Genomic DNA, 23,055 nt, shown 5'->3' on the forward strand with positions numbered 1-23,055 from the left:
TATCTTAGAACTCACTGTTTTAGATCCTAGAAGCAGCCTGTTTGGGACAGTGTAGAACTCACTGCACTGCAAAACTCACTCAAGAAGCAGATAAACGCACCTGCAGTGAGCTCGGTGCTATCTTTACTTGATTCCTTCCGGTAACTGAGTTAATTCAGGTAAAACACTGCACTCTATAGTGTAGGTGTTCTTAAAGACCCACCATAGCAAGATACTACCAGGTCAACTACCTGTAGACCTGATACATATTGTATCTGTAAATACAGAAGCATGTGTATATAATAGAATAAAATATAATAGAATGCATGTGTATGTAATAGAATAATATATAATAGAATGCATTTTGCACTGTATTACAATTAAAAACTTCAGCCTGGTCAGCTGGAATGCTCTGAATGGTTTCCCTCTGCAGAATGCACACACAATAAAACGTTTGGTGAAGAGGTGTTGGGTTCTACCCAGCTCACCCGCCAGCGCTCCCAGGCTCTCAGTTCGTCTTTTGACCCTTCCACTCAGAAAAACCAATAACCACAAATAACTTGTGGAATGGAGGAAGGTGTATTGTGCCCAAAACTTCTATTCTCTGTATAATTCTTCTTGCTACCACTTAACGCTTCTCATATCACTACGTGAGAGACTCATGGCCCAGATCCCCCTGAAGTTACGCAGAGTTTTAATTGCCTTAAATAGATGAGTGTGAGGCCTGGATGGGGAAGAGGAAAAAACATAAGAATATGGTAGTACTAAGAGATATTCAGGTGGTCTCTTACTGAGCAGATATTGTTTTCCACCCTGTTAGTAAAAGAACAGTTGTTACCTCCCATATAAAATGTATCTGTTGGCTGATGCTACACATCTGAAATTAACGTCAGAAACACTTCATATCCTGAATTCCAGACTGAAAACAGACTCTTATAGCGATACCCAAGAGATTTTATGAGTAACCTGGCAAAGGGCATATCAGTTGTGTCTGAACCAATACACATGGTTTAAACAATTAAGTATTTCATGTGAGTTTGGAGATGGATCCAAACTTCACATGCAACTTGTGAAACTCTCCACTGTCCAAAACCTCAGGTTTCTGCCCTACCGTGAAAGATCTTCAAGGTTCTCAACCCTGACAATTTGCAAACGCAGAAACCCTTTTCCTTTCTGTGTGTTAATCTGCCCCTCTACTGCCTAAATCTGCTGGCACCGAAATTTCTTCATGAACTAAGCTGCAAAACACCCACTTTCGATCTTACCCTATGAAAAGATTTAAGTCCATTGTTCATGCAGCAGCATAAATACTCTCTGAGCTTGTGATTTCCTTTCTCTTGTGTAATGGTGAAAGGATTAAGGAAGAAGGCCATGGGGAACTTCTCAGTACAACTACTGAGCGTTGATACTTGCTGCCTTTTGAGACAATAATAAAAAAGGCATCTTACAAGTGTGCCTCCTAGAGGCTGAGATGTAGTCTGTGAGATTAAAACGAGAGGAATAACAGCTGAAATTTTGTGAAAGACTTCATAAATTATCATAGGGTCATAGAATGGTTTGGGTTGGAAGGGACCTCAAAGCCCGTCCCATTCCAAACCCCTTGCCATGGGCAGGGACGCCTCCCATGGGATCAGGTTGCTTAAAGCCCCATCCAACCTGACCTTGAACACTATGGAGAAATCTTATAAAATCCATTGCTAGTGGAGAAAAACAACAGCTTGTAAGTGATTTTTATACCAGATACTTAGTCCCCTACACACAGCTGATGGGAGCACTCTGCTTGACACATGAAGGGTACTCCAGCGAGCAGGAGCTAAGGAATGGTAGAGGGCAATCTCTGTGTAAACCGTGGATTGAGAATAGTTAAATCTGGCAGAAATGTTCAGATTAAAAAAAAACTGAAGGCAGCACAAGCATCACTAAGGTTAGGTATTGAAAGCACAACATGATAATAATGGGAGATCCCTTCACATGGCTCTTTTGTAGCCATTAACAATTAGTTTTGGAGGCGTTCAAACATATGACCTATGTGTCACCTACAAAGTCTCATCTATCAGTGACAGCACAGTGTACAATATGTACAACTGAAAGTCCCTGGAAGAGTATTCATACAAAATAGAGTGCTAAAAAGTGATAAAAACTCAGTATGCAGGAAGAGATTTCCGTGCAATTACTTTTGGAATACAAGAGTCAGGAAACGTTGGGATAATCAACATTAACAAAGAAATGCAAGCTTGAAAGTCCTACTCATTTTATGCATTGTTCTTATATTTTACACACTTCTGGAAGCAGCTCAATTCTCTGAGAGATAACACAAAAAGTCAGACTGCTTAAAATCTTGACCATTTGAAACCATTGTCCGTGCTTGGCTGAACTGTTCATCCAAACTGATGTATGGTATATAACAAGATCACGACCATCTTAGTAATGAGTCGTACAAGGATTGTCTTCCTGATACCAAGGAATAGATAGGTGGCACTTAACAGTCCACTGGAGGAAACGGGAGTTTGGAGCTCTAGGCACATCTCAGATTTCAGGAAAACTGGCCACATTCTCAGCATCTTGCCCCCTCTGTCACATCTGACGTGAGCATCAGTTCATGGAAGACATTCTGCACAAACAGCTCCTCTTCGTTGCTCACCTCTGCCTTCCCTTGTTACTTCATCTCAGCACCTGAATGCCTTGAGACCTTTAATCCATGCTGTGGCGGTGCCTGCAGCCCCACTCCTGCATGGCCACCTCTGCACTTTTCAGGTAATGAGAAAGAAATTAAAAATAACCTGTGACTCAAACTCTCAGCAGTCACAGTACAGGAGTCGGTGTAATAGTTGTGCCAACATACACAGCAGCTGACAGTAATAACTGGAGAACTACTTACTGCCCCTCGATTCCTCTCTGTGAGACCTCAGCTGAAGTACTGTCTCCAGTTCTGGAATCCTCAATGTAAGAAGGAGATAGAGCTGTTGGAACGGGTCCAGAGGAGGCTGCGAAGATGACCCGAGGGCTGGAGCACCTTTCCTACGAGGACAGGCTGAGAGAGCTGGGGTTGTTCAGCCTGGAGAAGAGAAGGCTCTGAGGAGACCTTATAGTCACCTTCCAGTACCTAAGGGGCTACAAGAAAGCTGGAGAGGGACTGTTCACCAAGGCTTGTGGTGATAGGATGAGGGGCAATGGGTATAAACTGGAGAGGGGCAGATTTAGACTGGACATAAGGAGGAATTTCTTCACCATGAGGCCCTGGCCCAGGTTGCCCAGGGAAGCTGTGGCTGCCCCATCCCTGGAGGTGTTCAAGGCCAGGTTGGATGGGCCTTGGGCAGCCTGAGCCAGTGGGAGGTGTCCCTGCCCATGGCAGGGGTTGGAACTGGATGGGCTTTAAAGTCCCTTCCAACCCAAACTATTCTATGATTCTATGATTTATGATTCAATGATAAAAGCAAATTTCAAATTTTTCCAGTCTGCGTTTGGTTCCTGTGCAGACACCATAGAATTAAAGAGCTGTACTTGTTTATACTTAAATCACATATACAAACAAGGTGGATATTCATATCTGGAATATGAAAGAGTCACAGAATGTTACACAGCACCAGGGAGTAGTGAGATGCTCTTTTTTTCATATAGTCCCAGCAATGGGTAGCTGTTGAATAGGTCAGATAAATTATTTATTTGGAAGTAAATTTGATTTGGGAATAAATTTGATTTGGAAATAGAATGATACAGGCATTGTTATCTAATTTTTTCTTATTGACGTGCAATCAGATAGTTCAATTTGTTTTGTGATCTGCCTTTGTTGCTAGCTTCATAAGGAACATTTGCTATCACAACCAGATTGAGGTTATCACTTGTTTCCATTCTGCTTTGTTGACTATAAAAATTCAGACAACATATCCGTAAATGCACTGAAATATCCAGAATGCACTGAAAATTAGGTATCTTCCCACATAGATGACAGAATCAGAATTCCATTGTTTGGAATGACATGATAGGATAGTCTGCTCGTGATTTTTCCAATGTAATTTTCAAGAGCTTCAAAGGTGCTTCGGAGAGGAATCAAAATCCACCAAAGCTTCACTCAGTTCGTCTCCTTAGCTGGGAGAGTGATTTTTAGATTGATGTAGTAGTTCAGTCTTAGAGCAGAAATTAAACTGGAGCAACCTAGAAAGTGTTTTATGACTCCTTCAGAGTTTTGCTGGGCAATTTTTTATGCCACTATAAAAGAAAACACAGGAAATTAAGCTCCAGAAAATATATTAAAATAATGTGAAGAGCTTTGACTTTAGCCCTAGAAAGCTAAAAAACAATGAACAGCTTTTTGAATGTTTTGACTGAAACTACAGCTTTTCCTTGATTGTGTATGACAGTTCATACTGTCTAGATAAGGTGCTACTAGTTCCTTCAAGCAATGAGTTTCATATATATTCTACCGCCTGACCATAATAAAGACTGGTTGTTGTGATTAACTCTGAATTACCTCAGAGTTTTTAGAGCTTAACCTGGTCCTTGAAGTTATTTTAATGTAAAGCATTTTGTGCCTTAATACCTTTGACACCTGCACCTCTGAGAGGCACATATGGATTTTGTTTAGAGCTTGTGCTTGCAGTTTTTGGATAGTGCACGACTTTTCAACCCAAATTTATTGTCAGCCTCAGCCACTGCTTTAAAAATAATGTTGTCGCACTGTTTTTGTTGTTTTTTAAAGGGACCTTCACACATCATCTGTGTTTCTTTAAGTCATAAATTTAAACTAAATTGGATTGTGATGCATGACTGAGGGAAAAGGCTAAACACAGATGGGCTGAAGGTTGATCCACAGTCTACTGCAGTCAATCAGCAGATCTCTATTAGCTTTGATAGTTTTTGGACTAAGCCTTCTGTGAAAACAGATGCAGTTATTGACTGTGATGTAGTCCCCTCTCTAGAAATGCTGAGGAGCATGACGGAAAGATGAGACAGAAGATGAAAGAGGAAACTGACTTTACGCTATACCACACAGAGTAGGTGTTTGGGCCAGGTTCCAAATCTATTTAGTTCAATGGACTTCAGATCAGACCTTGAAGTGACACATTCATGAAGAGTGGAAACAAAAGTAGAGGAAAGAAATTAAGCAAAGGAATTTTTAATAGGAAAGAAATCCATTTGCACTCTTATGCTGCGCTATAATCCCCCAAGCACCTGGCCCCAAAGGTTATTTAAGATAATACTAGGCGATCCCTAGAACCCTGGAAGGCTTGGAAGGGACCTTAAAGTTAACCTTGTTCCAATGCCCCTGCCATGGGCAAGGACATCCCACAGTGCAATAGGTTTTCTCTGTTTGAGGTTCCTGTATTCTCATGAGACGATGAATCAAGTGTTAGTTCTGGTGATGAAGTAGTTCTAGAATATTTGTGTTTTACACTTCTTGACGTGCTAGTGGTAAAAGCATTGACCCTTTCAGCATCTGGTGGGTTTGACCTTGCAACAACCAGTTTGCAATAGCAGTTTGTCCCACCGTGTGTGGATGGCACTCGGGGCTCGGTGTAGTTGTCCAGCCCTGAAGCTGCACTAGGAGCAGGTCAGGAATACGTAGGAGCTGAGTCGATGGCGCTGACAGGTTTCCTGCCTTTCTGAGGCAGATGGACGCAAGAGGCCTCCACAGATACTGAGGGAAGCTTGGTAAATTCCTGGAAAATGCAGCAGAGCATGCATTATCCCAGGTGACCATGACCCTTGTGTTCCACAGTGTCCCTTGCTGCCTACAATACAGAGATTCCCTGCCTCTGCTGTTTTCTTTATGCCCGTTGCATTTGGCCCCTCTCACCAAGCAGCCCCAGCATAGCACACTCACGGGGGGGAGGCGAAAACACAGTCCCAGTACAGCTCCTGCACTGACGGCCTCTTTAGGGAGGTGAACCACAGTGGCAGAATGAGGAACGCTTCTTTGCACTGGCCCCTCTGGTACAAATGGATTGGAACGTAGGCATTAATTGGATCTCTGGGTAGAAAGCAAACCTGCTGCTGTCACTGTACCTTAGTGTCACTGGAGCTGCAGGGCAATAGGCAAGTGCCCTGTGTTATATAAAAGCAGTACTATTTGTGCCTGAAATGCACTGCATAAACACAGAATAATATTATTTATGTGATCTTTTTTCCCCGTGTAAACATAAGGGTTTTTTAAAGGTTATTTGAAAAAATACTGTTTGGTCTGAACCCATAGCATCGGGGTTAGTTCAATCAACAGAGATGTTCCAGATTTATTCAACGTAACTATGATCAAAATCTCACTGACTGTCACTTTCCTAACAAGCTGTATAATCTTTCTGCTGGATGCTTCTCTCACCTCTTCAAGTTTTAGGCTGCTCTGTTTTGAATTTGTAAGGATCAGATTATCAACACATATTTATTCCTCCATTCCAAATACGTGTCTCATACTGAATAGCTGTTCCTTATATACAATAACCATATTCCACTGGTTTACGTGTAGTAGAGGGAAGAGCCTAGCATAGAGGATTTCTGCCTGGAGGCAGGCTTCTTTATCTTTTACTTGGAATGTTGCTAACACTTGGATTTTTCCAGGACTGGCAAGAGCTTTGGCTGAACCCCTTGGAACATAGACACCAAGGCAGCAGGAGTCAAAGACTCATTACTGCTTTTCAGAGCTCTGATTCCTTAGGTGAGAGAAGGCTAGTTCAGATATTGTTAATCAGAGCAACTCCACAACTGCTCACATCTATACACACTTATCTAGCTGTCAAAACAGCTGTTCCAGCAACAGGAAGAGGCACACCTAATTTTAAAGCTGGAGACGAGTTTAGCCCAGGTCCCCTTGCAAAGCAAATTTCAAAGTGATTAGAGTTACTCACTTCGTGGTTATCTCCTGTACATCAGGATGACAGAAGATTCAAACCTGTTCCAACTGGCTGTGCAATCAAAACTAACGGTAAGAGCAAATTGCAGTCACTCACTGCGCTGCTTCAGTTAAGATTATAGAATCATAGAATGGTTTGGGTTAGAACGGACCTTAATGCCCATCCAGTTCCAATCCCTGCCATGGGCTGGGACACTTCCCACTGGATCAGGTTGCTTAACACCCCATTCAACCTGGCCATGAACGCCTCCAGGGATGGAGCAGCCACCACTGCTCTGGGCAACCTCTGCCAGTGCCTCACCACCCTCACAGGGAAACATTTCTTCCCAATATCACATCTAAATCTCCCCTCTTTCAGCTTAAAATCGTTCCCTCTCATCCTGTCCCTGTACTCCCTGATAATGAGCCCCTCCCCAGCTTTCCGTGAAGGCTGCTGTAAGGTCTTCCTCAATTGCCAGCCTGAAGTCTGTGTCTTGCAGTCAGTAGGAGCTGCAAAGGAGCTTCAGGCTCTTAGGTATTGTACCCAAGTCCTTGGTGACGTGGAAAAATACGTATCTGTGAGTTAGCAGGCAGCAAACATGCACAACTACAAAGGGGAGTCCAAAGCCACTGCCATCCAGTGTGATACTCACAGCTCCCTTGCTGCTGCTTCCCCCGTGTACCAGTGACACAGGGTGTTACCAGTGTACACCATTGAGGGTGAAGTATTCCGCTTGTCAGGACCTTCCTTTTAGTTTAGTGTCTCCTGCAGGAGGTGCAAAAGCATTACCTGCTGAAGGGAGATGTTTTGAACCAAAGCACAGATCATGTGCTTTGAATTAGTTTTCAATATTACTGCCCCAAAATTGAAATTAAAATGTTACATGGTGTTTTCGTGAGAGTCCTCATCACCTGAGTTATTCACGGAGTAGTACTGCCTTCCAGAAGTCATTCCCTGGCTTTGCTGGGACCCATATGAAAGAAATGGACTATAGTGTGGTGTAAAAGGTGCTGTTATTTACATGAAAGATGGGACCTTAGCATGTATTGTTACTCTTATAGCCACCAGGAATTAAAAAAATAAAGATCCACGAGTCAGCCCACTGCCACGGGCGTTTGGCATAACAGAAGAACCGTTTGTGCTGCTGCTGGTCCCAGCACCGCCTTCAGATGAAAGCTGAAAGTTGGAGTGGGAGGTCCAGTTCCTGCTGTGCATGCGTGGGGCTCAGGGCAGAGCTATTGGCTGAGGGACGGTACTCAGGATAGCTAATTTGGGGCTGTCTGGTGCTGTACACAAACACAACGTGAATTCTATTCTGAGACAGATGCACAGCTCCTGTGGGTGACAACCTGTTGCATGTTGAAAACACATTTCAGTGGTGGAGGAGAAAACAGTGGTTTTTACATTGTGGTTGGCCTTTGGCAGCTGCAACCTGCATTCTGGGAGCGGCTGAAGGAAACTAGAGAGGTGACAAGGTGCATAACAAAAAGGAAGATTCCAACATCTTACTTGTAACTCTCTCCTCCCTGCGTTTTATTCTTCCAGCTCCTAGCATGAATTGCAGTCACTGTGAGTTCACGTTTGATTCTACATTGCTGCCTGGATCTTTTTCAGCCCACTTTGTAAATTGCAACTCCACCTGCAGGTTTTCATCCAGAAACGTTATTTTCTGCACATGAATAAGTTATCCCATTACTGTTATTCCAGACTACTTCAGTCAGTAACTGGGGCCTCCTTAAATTAATCCTTCACAGTGGAACCTGAAGCCCATGTGTTAGCCTTTAACATTGCTATGAGAAACACCAATCAAAAGACTCAATAGTGAGAATCATCCCTGTATCTCTCTACTGACTTACGTGTAAGTTACTCTAGAGGATGATTTTGTTTGTAGGGAAAAGATCTGGACTCCACGAAGGAGGAGAATTATCAACGTTATTTTAACAAGGAGACCTTGAGCTATGTGAAACTCCCAACCAAGCAAAGAGTTTTTCAAAAATACATGTCACGTTATCGAAGTGCTGCCCGTGTGTGTTGGGCAGTGTGTGCACCTAAGCTGATTCAGGTTTCATACAATTTTCAATAAGCAAAACAGGGAGAAATACTCTTGTATTCCATTCACATTCATTAGAAGTGCTCAAGGTCTGCGCATTTCCAATAATTGTTTTTTCTTTTTGCCTTCAGCATTGGTCTTTATGTGTTGCTTCTGAACGGTCAACCTGCAGTTCTTATGCCAATTTTAAGCGTCAAGGCAAGGACCATGGCCTCACATAAGTTCTGTTACAATTTGAGGTGACCTGATCTCTGTACAGAAACAGCATGTGAGGTGATAGCTGGTATCCAGAGGCAGTTTTGCGTGTTAGGATACAGCCTGGAGAGCTTTGAAGTACCCGTTGCAAGTAAACTGGTGCTCCCAGTTGTGTTCAGCAAGTACCAAAACTCACTGGGAACGCAAGTGACTGCGCAGGAGAAGTGTCAATGCAAACAGTTGTCCCAGAGTTATAGCAGAATACAAAGGCTTGGCTAGGGAATAGTGTTCTAAACCAAAATGCTCTTGGTCTGTACATGCTTATGCTCCATCTCAATTCAGAAAATATGTTTCATAAAAATCCTCTCCGGATTCAAATTCCTAAACTGTCATCTGTCTACTTACAAAAGACCAGAGCGACTGTCTGCGTAACCGTTCCCAGGATGGGAAGTTTCTTAAGGCATTAGACCTCATGATTAATTTCATATTGTTTAGCACTTGATTGTTTTTATAAGGGTGGTTAATAAAACAAACTGCAAAACCCAAGCCAGGCTGAACGCCTAGAGTTTCTGCTGGGTGTTAAAAGCCCATCTTTTTCAGCAAATGACACTAGGTGATTCTGAATGTTGCAGTTTAAAGATAGTTTCTAAGTCAGCAAGCCAAAAGTCTGTAGGATTTCTTAAAAATGATGTTTGCCAGACGTTCTGATACTAAAATAAGCAGTAGTGAGAGTGTTAAGTTAAGTAATAAGAAGAATGGCCAGAATATTGTACAAGAAAGTGTCTCACAGAGATGCAGTAAAACCCCATGGACCCTCACTGAGATGCTGTGCACGGTCCCAGCAGACCCTGCTGAGAGATACACAGCAGCACGAACTGTGCCTACGCACCTTCCCTCTCTCATCGGTACAGTTGCTGTTTGGGAGGACACTCGGTTGCCACTTCAACCTCTTACTGGTTGCATATCAGTAAAACTCAGCACAAAGACTTTTGGAAAGCCAAGGTGCTTAGTTTTATTGTCCACAATGGTGAAGGCCACCCAAAAGCAACTGATTTTCTGGTCTGGAAGGTCATATGGCACATCATAAATACTTTACTGAGTATCGTGCCATAACTGTACTAATTCTGAGGTTATTTTGCCAGTCCTAAAATTGTTTATTGGCAGTTGTACCTAAACCTCCTGACTTTATCCAGAAGGTTCCAAGTTGAAAACTTAATTGTCTGCAGTAAGGTCTGGATCCTAAAGCCCTTCCTCAAGGAAGTCACCCTACAGTAATGTTTCCCAAAAGGTGAGTTTGCACGTGGCCTATTAGTGTGTTTCACTCTCTGCACGTAAGTACTTCTGCAGAAGTTCCCACTGTTTCAGACCAGGCGCTGCCCATGGAATTTCTCTGAGCTGTTCGAGGGATTAGTTGCAGATAACTGATGCTCTTCTGCTCCATATCCAAGTAAGGCTAAAGCATCTCAGGACCAAGCTTATATAACAATCCGGGAAGGAATAGTTGTAAACAGAAAAATCTAAAATATAGTGTTCCCGAAGCTCACTGTGATCCATGTGACACAGCATCTGTTTCTCCCTGGAAGGTTGCAGAAGTCAGGAAGCCCTGGTCTGTGTACACAGCATGACTGCCCTCAAATCTTGTCCCTTGGAAACCTCAGGTCAAGGGCAGACCACCAGGAACCCAAGCAGGCTTCTATGAAAAATCTGTGACTGGAGTAAATTCCACTTAACCAGAAAACATCCATGAATTGTCTGTGGTTTATCGAATCCATATCTAATTCTGTTTTGCAAGACTATCAGGAAAGCATTAGGGCTGCATTTCACACTAGGTTAGCATCCCTTCGTGGCCAACTTTGTGCCATACGTTTCCTTCACACGCTCTATCAAATGGCCGATAATTCATGGAATACCTGGACCATACCTACAAGCAGCTCTAGTTCATAGTGAAGTTTTATATCCAGCAGTACTACAGATCTAAATTGATACAAATCTTGGTTTTACAGCTCCACAGTTCCTCCTAGTACAGTATCGTTCCCAAACATAATCTTAAAAAGCAGCGTTCAAGTAAGCAGCCAGGCTGACTCCTGAAGGAAACATTTCTATAGGCTTCATTGAAGCCAGGATTTACCTTGCATTCCTAGTATGCCAATGAAAAACAGCCCAGGTAGACAACAGAAGCTGGACAGAGTGCTGCGTTTGGAGGAGAGGAATGCTTGGATATAGGAATTCAGGCATAGCCACCATAGTCTCCAATTGTTTTTAAAAAAGAATTGTTTTGAAGCTAATCTACTTTTGAAACAGTTGAATTCTGTTGGCTGCATTCAAACTTGGAAGCTACTTACATGATAAGTTCAAATGCAGAGCAAGTCACACGCAGCCTCGGTTGCACATCTTAGTCCCTTGACGTTAGCTAATGCTAATATTGGTGATCAATTAGTGCTGTCCATATTGCTATCTCGTGGTCTTACCTTGGTCCAACTTACATTGCAAGCAAGCGTAAGCATGAGCTGTTAACTTCTATATTGAAGTCTGAGCCCTTGAGAGAATAAATACCAGCCACAGAAACAAAGATACTTCCTTTTCGATCGATGCTATTACATCTTAACCCTATGCGTTTTATATTGCTTCCACTGACATGCTATGAATGCCAGAAAGAAAAGCTCAGACTGAACTCAGTTAATTAAAAGGATTCACACAGATGGTTTGCCTGGTACTTTACCGAGGCAGCTAATTACAGCAATGTTAGTCAGCACCATTAAAATGCCAGACAAAGCTTTGGGAAGAGTCCTGATTAGGAAGCAAGATTTACACATAGAGCTTTGAGCAATGCAGTATATTTGTAGTTAATTAATCTAATTCTAACACATCTTAACTAAGGCACAGAAAAATGCATGCTGATATCAATATTAATGCCAAGATTTCTCAGAGTTCCAACCTGGCGCTTATTAAAACAATCCACAATGACTCTGATTTCGCATTCTACAGGAGAATATGATACCGTGAGGGAGTCTGAACTCTAATTAGCCAGGATTTAAAGAGAAAAGAAAACCAAAGCAACTCCTAGTTGTAGAAAGTCAGTCACCCACTAGAAAAGACAGAAGGAGGCTGCAGACAGAGGTTATATTTAGACATGCAATAGAAACAAAGCTTCCTGGCAGTTTTAGGTAGATGCTGTGTTCAGAGAGGATCAGTTGTGTGCTTTAATATGCTGTCTCTGATATATAAATCTGTGTATTTTTTTGCAACAATAGTAATTCAGTCTTGATCTGAAATATTCTTCTAAACCTTATTTTATGCAACCAAGTAGTCCCATTCACTTAATGTGCTAAAAGATAAATTATATGCGCAGGTATGTGCATTACAGGACCTAAATGACCGCCTTACCCTCTAACTGAAACCGATCTTTCTTATAATTATTTCATCACATAAAACATCAAAATAACAATAGAATTTCATCCCATATTCCAAAGACAGACAGATGTACATGTGGTTTGGGCTGCATGTTATAAACTAGCTATTATAGGCTAACTTCTGTCATCAGCTTTGAAGAAATATAGATGAAAACAATCACCTACTGCAACTCTCCACTGTCATTTTATAAGCAAAAAAAATTCCATCATTTTCCTTCCCTTTATTAGAAGCTGTGATTGAAAGGCATTTGGTGACTTCATAGTGATCTGAGCAGTGTGGCATATACCAAGGTAAATCTGCAGCAAAATTTACTCACTTCATCCAAAGCTCTGAACAGAGTCACAATGAGTCATTCCAGTATCGATCTTTGCCACCACAAGCCAAACCCTACTTTTGGACAGACATCCCACATGGGCACAGCACTGTCCTGCACAGGCTGCGTCAACAGGGCCTCATACCCAGACAAGAACCATCTATATTCTTCTTTCATTTCTCCTGTCATTTTCATTCCTTTCCAGTTCTGCTGCTCTTCCAGTTGCCCAAGGGTCAAGAGGATAACCAAAGCTTTGGCAATCTCTCTTTCTGCTTTCCATGAGATGACTCTTGGAAAGCCCAAGAAACTATGGTGGCACAAGTTTCAGGAGGTAGCACAGTCCTGAGAAATGCCTCTTTATTCATGTTTTCCAATATTTATGCCTAATGGGACAGGAGCTGAATTTGTCACTTCGGTCGTTTGCTGATGACTTTGAAAGGATGTGTCTTCATTACAGCATCTATCTTGTCATTCTGGAGTGTGCATCTCTAGCAAACCACGCAGCAAGTGCCGAACGCACTGCATTCCTGTGCCAAGCACAGGTGTGTCAAAGCCCTGTACTACCGATAAGATTTTGGAAAGGTATCGTTAGAAACCCTTGACTGCACTGAAATAATGATGTATTTGGTGCTCCAAAGGAGGAAGTGCAAGTACCATGTCCATCTCTTGAAGAGAAAGGAAACGTCAGGCTAACCCTAACTGGCTAACTTCTCCTGCGGAATGTTCTTTGCTGACCTGCTAGACTCACAAATACTGTGGTAGATGTATGTTCTGCAGCCTCATTTCACATTTACAGTTCAATATATTATTAGTACTTGATGGACTAAGGTAACTAAATGTATGCTTTTATGGAAAACTCTAAATGTCAGTGTTTAATGCCAGTGCGTGCCAGCAGGAAACTGCTCTTTTACTTGAGCTCCCAGATGAAAATTGACATTCTATGGTGGCACAGTTTTACAAAAAAATCTTCCCAGGTTTATCAGATAGATAATGAAAGGGGCTACAGCAGATCCTGAATTTTCAGGTCAGGTTTCTTTTTCATGAAAGCCCAAACCCACTGAATGAAATTTCAGCTGCACTCCTAGAAATGTGCAGCAATTCAGGCTCCAGAGAACAAACACTCCACTGTTACTGCCATAGAGCTCTGGTTTGAAATGCCTCTTCCTGTGCCGAGATGCTCAATTCACATGAATGTAAACGTATGGTGCCAGGTTCAACGCCCAACAGGTATCAAGTGACTTACATTTCATAGGTAAAGTATAATTCCTTCGTACAGTTCATCAACTGCTAATAGTTTGACAATCTAGAGGATGTTTTAACATTAAGTATGGATAGTTTATGTCTTATCAGAAAATTCAACCAATGATACTTGGTTCAAGTAGAACTTGATATGAACCTGAGTTGAAACAGGAGATTTCAGGGTTGAATTGACACTGCCATCTTGTGCACTTGTGATATGTGCTGAGTTCTGCAAACAAAAGGTATTTATGGGCACATCTGACATTAAAATACATGTAAGAGAAAAATCCACTTTTGGGTGGCTTTTGAAATCTGTCCTTGACTCAAAGTTTTGCCCATTTTGGAAACAATAGCAGCAACAAATTGTGAAGGCCACTAGGAATGAGTCCTTACATTGTACATAGATTTCTCTTCAAACAGTTTCATCACCAGTATCACAGCTCCTCTACCAGGTTTGTGCCAGTGGATGGCATGGAAGCAGCATCAGGCGTGCCCTAGGGCACAACCTGCTAACCCGCAGCTAAGTCTTTTATGGGCCACAACACTACGAATCATTAATAAGTTGATAATAGTACTTGGGGGGGAACCATGCTTAGACCAGTGCCTTTGATAGTGGCGTTCTGTGTGTACAGAGGACCTAATGCCGACATTAAAGCATGACAAAGCCACGTAAATATAACAAGCGGGTACATAATTGCACCGGCCTGTCCTAATACCAAATGATACAGCAGACAGAGCAAGAGAAGACACAGCAGCGTGAGGCATGGCCATCAGTGCTGGCATTGCAGTTGTTCGTCAGCATCCTAAGATTAACTGGGACAGTCAACTCAAAGTGTGAATTACTGAAGTTCAGCGAAATAGCAGCACAAGAATATCACTTATACTCTGTAGAATGACAATATTTGTCCTTTATTATAAAGAGAAATGAAGAAGGGAAGCTTTTCCTCCCCTGTAGTTGTGATGTTGCAAGTTGTCAAGAACATTTACATGAAGTGTTCTTTTCCCATTGCTTCCAGAAGACTCCCTTTTCTCAGTAAGCAGCAAAGTCACCGGGAAATCCTGTGAATACAATGGGACCACCTACCATCATGGAGAAATGTTTGTGGCAGAGGGGCTTTTCCAAAACAGGCAAGCAAACCAGTGTGCCCAGTGCAGCTGCTCCGTAAGTAACACGATTTGACAGAGCCCTGCTCTGCCTGCGCTTCATTTCTCCTTTCTACGAGACATGACACTGTAATATAAGCAATGCATAGCACAGGCTGGGAACTGAGGGTTTATACTGAAATTTGTGCCCAGAGCCAGTCTGCAGCACCTGGTAAATGCCAGGCTACCCCTTGCTTAAACACAGTGGACAAAGCTTATCCGGAGAAGCGTCTGCTGTAAGTGAGCTTAGAGTGCAGAGGCAGCCGGTAAAAAACTGCTACTTGGCATATACAGAATATTTTACTTTAACCTGACTGGAAAATACAGCACTGAGCTACCGAGCAAGACTGAATTTATTTGGACTGAGCTGACAGAGCTCTGCAGGCTGGGAGCAGACAGCTCTGTAACCTGGCACCAGGCCACAGAGCCATTCCTGAGATGTCACCAGTTCAAATCCAATGTATTTGAGCAGTCACCCGGTGACTCTTCAGAGCCATTGTCTGAACCAAAAAATCCCAAATCCACCCAGTTCTTCAGTATCAAATACTGGCAATCATCATCATATAGGACATTACCTACAAATTTAACAGGCCAAGTACTGAACAGCCTTTATGATTCTGTTACTGCTATTCCTCCAATTCAATGGTAACACACAAACGAGGGAGAGAAGAGGGCGTGGAAATCTACACTGTGTGATTTTAGTACCAAAAATGTTGGGTACATTTTCAGCCTACAATAACTGCAGTTCTCCATACACAATTTTACATCGTCCCTTTCCCCGGTTTTTTAAAGAAATGGACCTTCCTCTGTGTGGCAACAGATTTTAAAACAGCGATTCAGACTTTTCACTGGTCTAATATTCTGGTTTTGCATACTAGGGTGGCATTTATGTAAACACACCTACTGGATTTACGCACGTCGATAATAAAATGCATATACAGTACCAGATAGATAAGATGACTCCTTCTAAATTCTCCCTATGTTTTACTGGCAGGAAGGAAATGTGTACTGTGGGTTGAAGACTTGTCCCAAATTAACTTGCTCTTTCCCAGTTTCTGTTCCGGAGTCCTGCTGTCCGGTTTGCAGAGGTAAGTTGGAGTACAACCACAGAAGGGCAGGCTCTGGCTTTCCACCCTCCCCTGTCAGAGCCCTGTCTGTGCACCAGCACTGCCACTCAAGACACTGTCTGAGCTTACAATCCAATGCACGTTGGGAAATTAAACCTCCAATTCCAGCAGTGTAACGTTGCTACCTTTGTTTTCCTATATGGAAACAAGGAGAGAAACCCCTGCTGATAAAGTTGTGCCCCTGCAACGAGGTAAATCCAGGCTTCAAATGATGTACTGAAATAGCTGCATTGCTCTGTGTAGAAAAGCTTTGCAATGAAAGATGAGCTTCCTTCTGACAGGTTACCAGACCTGCTCAAATTATGCAAGATGAAAGAATTTCAATTCAGAGGGTAAGGCAAATTACTCCAGTTCAAATTAGGTGTCAGTCTATACTCAGGTGACTTCAGTATTTAGCAACTGAATTTTAGATCTGGTACACATAGGGAACCTGATTCCAGGTGCCTTCCCAGCCTTTCTGAGAGTCCAAACCTCAGTGTTTGTCTAAAAGCCCATCTAAATGTCAGAGAATTTCTGAATGAATTTTTTTTTTCTCAGTATTAGTATTGTGGCATTTCTATCACCGCTTCTAGAGTATAGAAGCACCTATGGCCAGTTCTCATAGATGCAGATAAGCACCTAGAGGTGGCTGTGGTTTTCAGAAGGGCCACTCTTGATATCAGTGATGCCAGGCTGCTTTGAAAAACTCTCCTGCTTGCACCTTTGTGCACCTATATCCTTTTGAGATTCTGCTTGTTTGATTATTGCATGGTAAAAATAAGGAGTACTCTGTTGTCGGTTGTATAATTTTGCCCACGGCACTGGAGTTGTGAAACACAAACTAGTGTAGTCCTGCATTCCATGTCCTGAGGAGTTCACTGAGTACACGTGCTGGACCAACAGCTCCAAGCGGTGAAGGGGCTGAGCCAAAAAAGAGGGTACTTCAGAGTGCATCAGTGCTAAATGATGCAGCATGATGAGAGATAGGACAGCACACTTTGGGGGAACAAGCTCCTGGATAGAGGCTGTGTGGTCATGTCTGTGCAGCAAACTGTCTAAGCTACTTCACCTCCAAAGGTGCAGTGGTAATTAACTTGTGTGGCACCATGTAGGACCTGAACTAATCTCTCGGCAGGGTGATGCTGAGTCTTGCATAAATACCTGAGTTCAGTCAGAGCAGGGATGAGGACCTCTGTGCATGGAGGTTGTTTCTCATTCTGCTGCTTTGCCATGTTACTCCACAGCACCTTTACAAATCTTGAAACATTTTTCCAGGGAAACTGCTGATAAACCTTTCTGATCTCAAGCAGACAAGGTGACAGTCCTGGTTTCTCAGGGTGAACTTCAGCGATACTGTTTTAAATGCAATACATTGACAGTTAATCAAAGTAAATCTTTGCTGATGATCTGAGTCCCGATATCTGTTCCCTGATAGTCTTTGATCTGTATTTGAAACCACTCTGTTCCGGTTAAGAAAATCAAACTAACTCTCAGAGCACACAGTATCAGACATAACTAAGCTGTAAAGTAGCCTTACGCTGGAGAAGTTGAGCTAGAGAGAGAGTCACTAATGAGAAATAAGCTCATCAGAATTTCCATATGAGAAGTGAGATTAAATTGGATTATGCAGTAGGGACAACTCAGTGTCTCCACTGATACAGGGATTTTTTTAATGTATTCCACTGTCTATTACTCTTATTTAAAAATAAAGGAGGACAGGAATTCTGCAGGACAAAATAAGGCTTAATTTTTGTGTAATGCAGTGTTATTTATTAACAGCTACAGATCAGAGCTGACTGTAACAATGTGATTCAGGATTCAATTCTCAGTCACATTAGGAGTCAATTGAGCAACAGTAACAGTGCTTGTGGGTTCTGTCAGCCCTCAGCAGATGGACGGTCACACGGTTTAGCCTTTCTCTGTGAGCTAAGCTGTCGCGTTTCCTCACCTTTGCCTGAGATCACATAGCAAACAGTTGCTGGAAACTACCTTGCCCATAGCTTCTTGTTATAAATCTGATAGTAAAACTTCATCTCAAATTTGCTTAACATTTGGGAAGAGATCTTCCTTTTGGTCTGTGCAGAATCTATTAGTCAGACTACAGACTGACACTCCTAGACCTGATGCAAGCTCCACCCCAAATGTAGCTGTAAAGCTGGAGGACACTCTTGCCCTAAGTGCCTCCCAATGTGTTGCACAGTTACTTCCCTCACTGATACTGCTCTGCTTCACGTACAGGAGATGGAGAATTATCATGGGAACATTCCGATGGAGATATCTTCCGGCAGCCAGCCAACAGGGAAGCTGTAAGTGTGACCTACAGTTTATAGACAGGAATTTCTTCACTATGAGCGTGGTAAGGCCCTGGTCCAGGTTGCCCAGGGAACTGCCCAGTGGCTGCCCCATCCCTGGAGGTGTTCAAGGCCAGGTTGGATGGGCCTTGGGCAGCCTGAGCCAGTGGGATGTCCCTGCCCATGGCAGGGGGGTGGAACTGGATGATCTTTAAGGTCCCTTCCAACCCAAACTATTGCACTCTACAACTGCCTGAAAGGAGAATGTGGAGAGGAGGGAGCTGGGCTCTTCTCCCAAGTGACAGGGGACAGGACAAGAGGGAATGGCTCAAGCTCCGCCAGGCTGGACATCAGGAAAGGGTCACTGGGCACGGGCAGAGGCTGCCCAGGGAGATGGTTGAGTCACCTTCCCTGGAGGTGTTTAAAGGACAGGTGGATGAGGTGCTGAGGGGCATGGTTTAGGGATTGTTAGGAATGGTTGGACTCGATGATCCAGTGGGTCCCTTCCAATCTAGTGATTCTATGATTCTATGGTTCTATGATTCTATGTTTTTCTGCTGTGTTGAGCATGCCAGTATATTGAGGGGAAAAAAGAAAAGGATGATAACAGGTCTCAATATCTACTGCTTCATCTGGGTTCTTTGATCCAGCCCAAAATAGCTTCATTCTACTTCTGAAAACCCCTTAATAAACTCAACCTGAATTCTTGAATCACTCTGAATTATAAACCGCTGTGAGCTCCTGCGGGCTCTGGATTTGCTGTTTTTTGTATACATTCTATAAGAATGAAATTTTGTAGTGTTTTGTTTGCTATGCACGCATCGCTTCTAAATCATAATTGCAAAAACTGACTTCCCAGTATAGATTTCCTTTAGGTTCTTCATTACCTCTGGGGCTAAGAGCATCCATTAACAACTTACTCCTCAAGAGATGATTTTTATAAGAGCATTTGGAGAGAACATGAAGAGCTTTTAAGCATTAGGTGCACTACCTAAATACATGAACCGACAGGTCTAGTGAGAAGAATCACGCCTTATAGAGTAACTGTTGCAATATACGCTATTCCTTCATGCCTGTGGGTATTCTGGAGAATAATTCTCTGAGAATAGCCAGTGTTTTTGCTCTAGAAAACATGCTGTGCACTATTACTACTACAACTACCACTACTTTGCTTTGCAAATGAAATGAGACTTCCGAGTGTGTAAGGCAGATTCTAGTAAGTTTCCGCCCAGCCTGCGCACGGGAGTTTAAAGCTGCAAGCTAACAAGAAGCTGGACAATCATTCTGGGCACGCTCTGCCACTGAAGCCTCAGTGGAAAGCAATTTTGATGGGGAAAAATGGACAGTTCAAGACAGTTCTTCTCATTCAGTCTTGAGATACATCAGCAAAGTAGATGCTCTGAACACAATTTTTCATACATGGAGGGAAATAGGTGCTTCTGGGTTGTGATCCATCTCCTCATGATTTAGAGATCCATGACAGGTCACATTCTTAAAATGCCTCTCTCACTGACTTGATGAGGGACTTCAGATGACCAACTGAGATAAAGACACCTACACTGACCTATACAGTCTGGTGAGAGGAGTCACAACTGCTTATGTGTAGATGACTGCATTACCATGTTAAGTATCTGCAAAACCTGAGTGGCTTTTATTTAGTATGGTGCCATTCTCTACATTTAATGATGGTTGATGATAGTGGCAATATTCCCCTTGCCTTTGTTAAGCTTCTGGGGTACCCCTGTTCATTGGAATGAGACATTTACTTGCCTGCTCTCTTTCTGTCTCCAGAGACACTCATACCATCGCTCCCACTATGACTTGTCAGCCAGCTCTGCGAGGCAGGTAGTCAATATTCCACGATTTCCCAATGCCAGGAGTAACCGTGGACTCCTACCAGATCCCCAGCAAGCTTCAGGAACAATAGTACAAATCGTCATCAACAACAAGCACAAGCACGGACGAGGTAAAGACAAGTATTTATAACATTACTCTGGGTCAGGAATCGATCACCTATCGCTCAAAAAGACTTCTCAAAGTACACAGCAGAATCTTGGACATTCACACTGGTATCAAAAGACCCAAAGCAAACCAGAGAGGCAAAAAGCAATAAGCTTTTAAGGATATGAAATTAGCTCTTGACTGCAATCAGTTGTGCCGACACATACAACTCGGCAAAGGCACCACGCTATCGCGCTGCTCTCTGAATTACATTGTGGGATTGTGCTATGTAATTCTGAGAACACCCGCAGCAGTTACCATGGGATCAATCACTTTGTGCCATAAAGGACACCACGATGCCTTTAGCGCCTTTAGAAGCGCGAACTGGTTCACAGTGAACAAGTCTGTTTTGTAACTTTACTGGCTGTAAACAGCATATGTTTAAACTGCCCCACAAATCTCAGACCATAAAGCTTTGCCATCATATCAAGAGGTTTTCTCCCTCCAAGAGTTAACAAATTATTTTGAAGAGAAACAGTATCACGTCTTCCCCCACGTGAAACTAATAGTGTGAGACAGTGGGAGGCGAGGGATGCTTTTCCTACGCCGTGACCTATACCAAAGGCAGAGTAGACAGTTCGCCTGCACCGGACAGCCGAGCTGTGAAGGGGCAAAGTTAACCAAGGTCATGGATCTCACTCTAAGAATCCTGTAGTGCCTTCTGATAATGTAATATTGGACATGTTGCAGTACGTGGGTAGCAGAACTTTGAGACCATACACAAGCCTTAGCCGAACATGACAAGTCATATTCCTGCTGCATTACAGGAAGGACAAAAATAGAGGGAAAAATCAATTCTCCGACTCATGGGACAGCAGGCTTCGTACAGTAAAATGGGTGCAGTGCTTGATTGCCACAGTGGGTGCATCGGTGAACAGAGATGTGCAGGAACAGGGCAAAGAAGCCATAAAAGAAATAGCTGTAAAAAAATCCACATTCAGAAGAGCATCTATCCACAAATACCAGTCAGTACGCAATTAGAAACTACCCACAAAGAGTTAAAAGCGCTTGTATTAGGGCCAACTAATCTTTTAAGGTATTAACTAACAGAAGGAATGTTGGCCATAGGATCTTTATTATCCACCTGAACAAGCATGAAAAAACATTCAGATCATGCCAGTGTTTTATGCTGAATCTAGGAGCAGGAATCTCCATGCGGTGCAATATCTTTGGCATGTAATTCACACATGAAGACATCATCAAAGCAATTTCTAACTGATTTGTTTCAGCAAATAAAGAGCATACAGATGAAGAGCATATTTCTGGATGCAGTATGTAGCCACTGCCACAATTTCAGACACTCACTGCCTGAAATGCGTCTGAGAGATCTCCATGATGGAAACAGGAATGCTGACCACGTATTTTCTTTTGTTCTTGTGCGATTAACAAGTGTTTCATTAATTAATGCACATGGCCCTTGAGACACATTTCGACAAGTCGAAAAATAAACACAGCAACTCTCCTGACATGCAAATACCGTACAGTTGCACGGCTACAGATTTATCATTCTAAACATGAGAAGCACTAAAAACAAGGCACTAAGGATCAAAAAAATATTTGCCATATTTTGGTTTCTACTAGAGGCTTCATCTGCTACCTCGGAGTAATTATTTAACTGTTCTGTGCTAAACAAATCCTTAAAACAGAGAGAATATGTATCCACACCATGTCGTGTATTATCCCTTCCTGACAGGAAGAAGTCATTAAATATTTATCCATAAAGGATCTGGAGAACTCTAGCTGGGGAAAAAAAGATCCATGTATGCATATATAACTAATAATATAGTATGCAAGCAGGTAAGAAGCCTGTTAAACGGCAGGATGCTTACCAATTCTCTAATTCTTTTTCTCCCATGTTTTTTTAGTATACAGATAATGCTTCATTCACCTTTATTTGAGAAACAAAACTGTTTCCTACCTCTAAAATAAAAACATGTCTTAAGGAAGAGTTTTAAAAGTAGCAAATAATAAAACAAATGATAGTATAACCCCATGAAAGACAATACATTGCACAAAACACTCCCCATAAATCTCAGTAACTCAGTAAAAGTGTAAGCCAGTTGGTCACATCTGTTACCAGTTAGATGTAAATTTCAGATTACAGATAAAAATTAAATTGCTTTTGAAAGTTACAGGCAAAATAGGAACATATTTTACAAATAAAATCATTAATAAAAATGATGGCATATTAGAAGAACTGGAAATATTTACAACATATCCCAGCTTCACTTCAGTTACTGTTGGAAATCTGGCAGTGCCCTTTCTTTTACCTTGTTAGGATTAGTTTGCATTTCTCTTTGTGTTTATAAAATATTTAAAAAGAAAGAAGTAAGGTTTATAGGACAAATGCAAACATAGTGTAAAGTGATATAATTCCCATCAACTGCTAGGTGACCCAAACTGGCTTCCACCAGGCATGGATTTTTCCACTCTTTTTGTGTCAGCTGTATTTCTCCATATCCCAAGGGCACTGGTGAATAAATATTCTGAGGTTCTTGGATGCTAT

At 42.4% G+C, this 23,055-nt stretch overlaps 1 protein-coding gene across 3 annotated transcripts in view; it reads left to right on the plus strand.

Moving 5' to 3' along the window:
• Nucleotides 1-23,055, plus strand: part of CHRDL1 (chordin like 1) — a 44,620-nt gene that overhangs the window by 14,261 nt on the left and 7,304 nt on the right. For 2 of the 3 annotated variants that reach the window (XM_054075913.1, XM_054075915.1), the window contains exons 5-8: nucleotides 15,025-15,170; nucleotides 16,146-16,239; nucleotides 18,496-18,563; nucleotides 20,340-20,514. In XM_054075913.1, coding sequence (XP_053931888.1) covers nucleotides 15,025-15,170; nucleotides 16,146-16,239; nucleotides 18,496-18,563; nucleotides 20,340-20,514 — 483 coding nt within the window. The remainder of the gene's footprint in view (nucleotides 1-15,024; nucleotides 15,171-16,145; nucleotides 16,240-18,495; nucleotides 18,564-20,339; nucleotides 20,515-23,055) is intronic. The other variant, XM_054075914.1, reaches the window with a different exon arrangement.

Source organism: Cuculus canorus, chromosome 10 (assembly GCF_017976375.1).
Source record: "Cuculus canorus isolate bCucCan1 chromosome 10, bCucCan1.pri, whole genome shotgun sequence".
Lineage (NCBI taxonomy): Eukaryota > Metazoa > Chordata > Aves > Cuculiformes > Cuculidae > Cuculus > Cuculus canorus.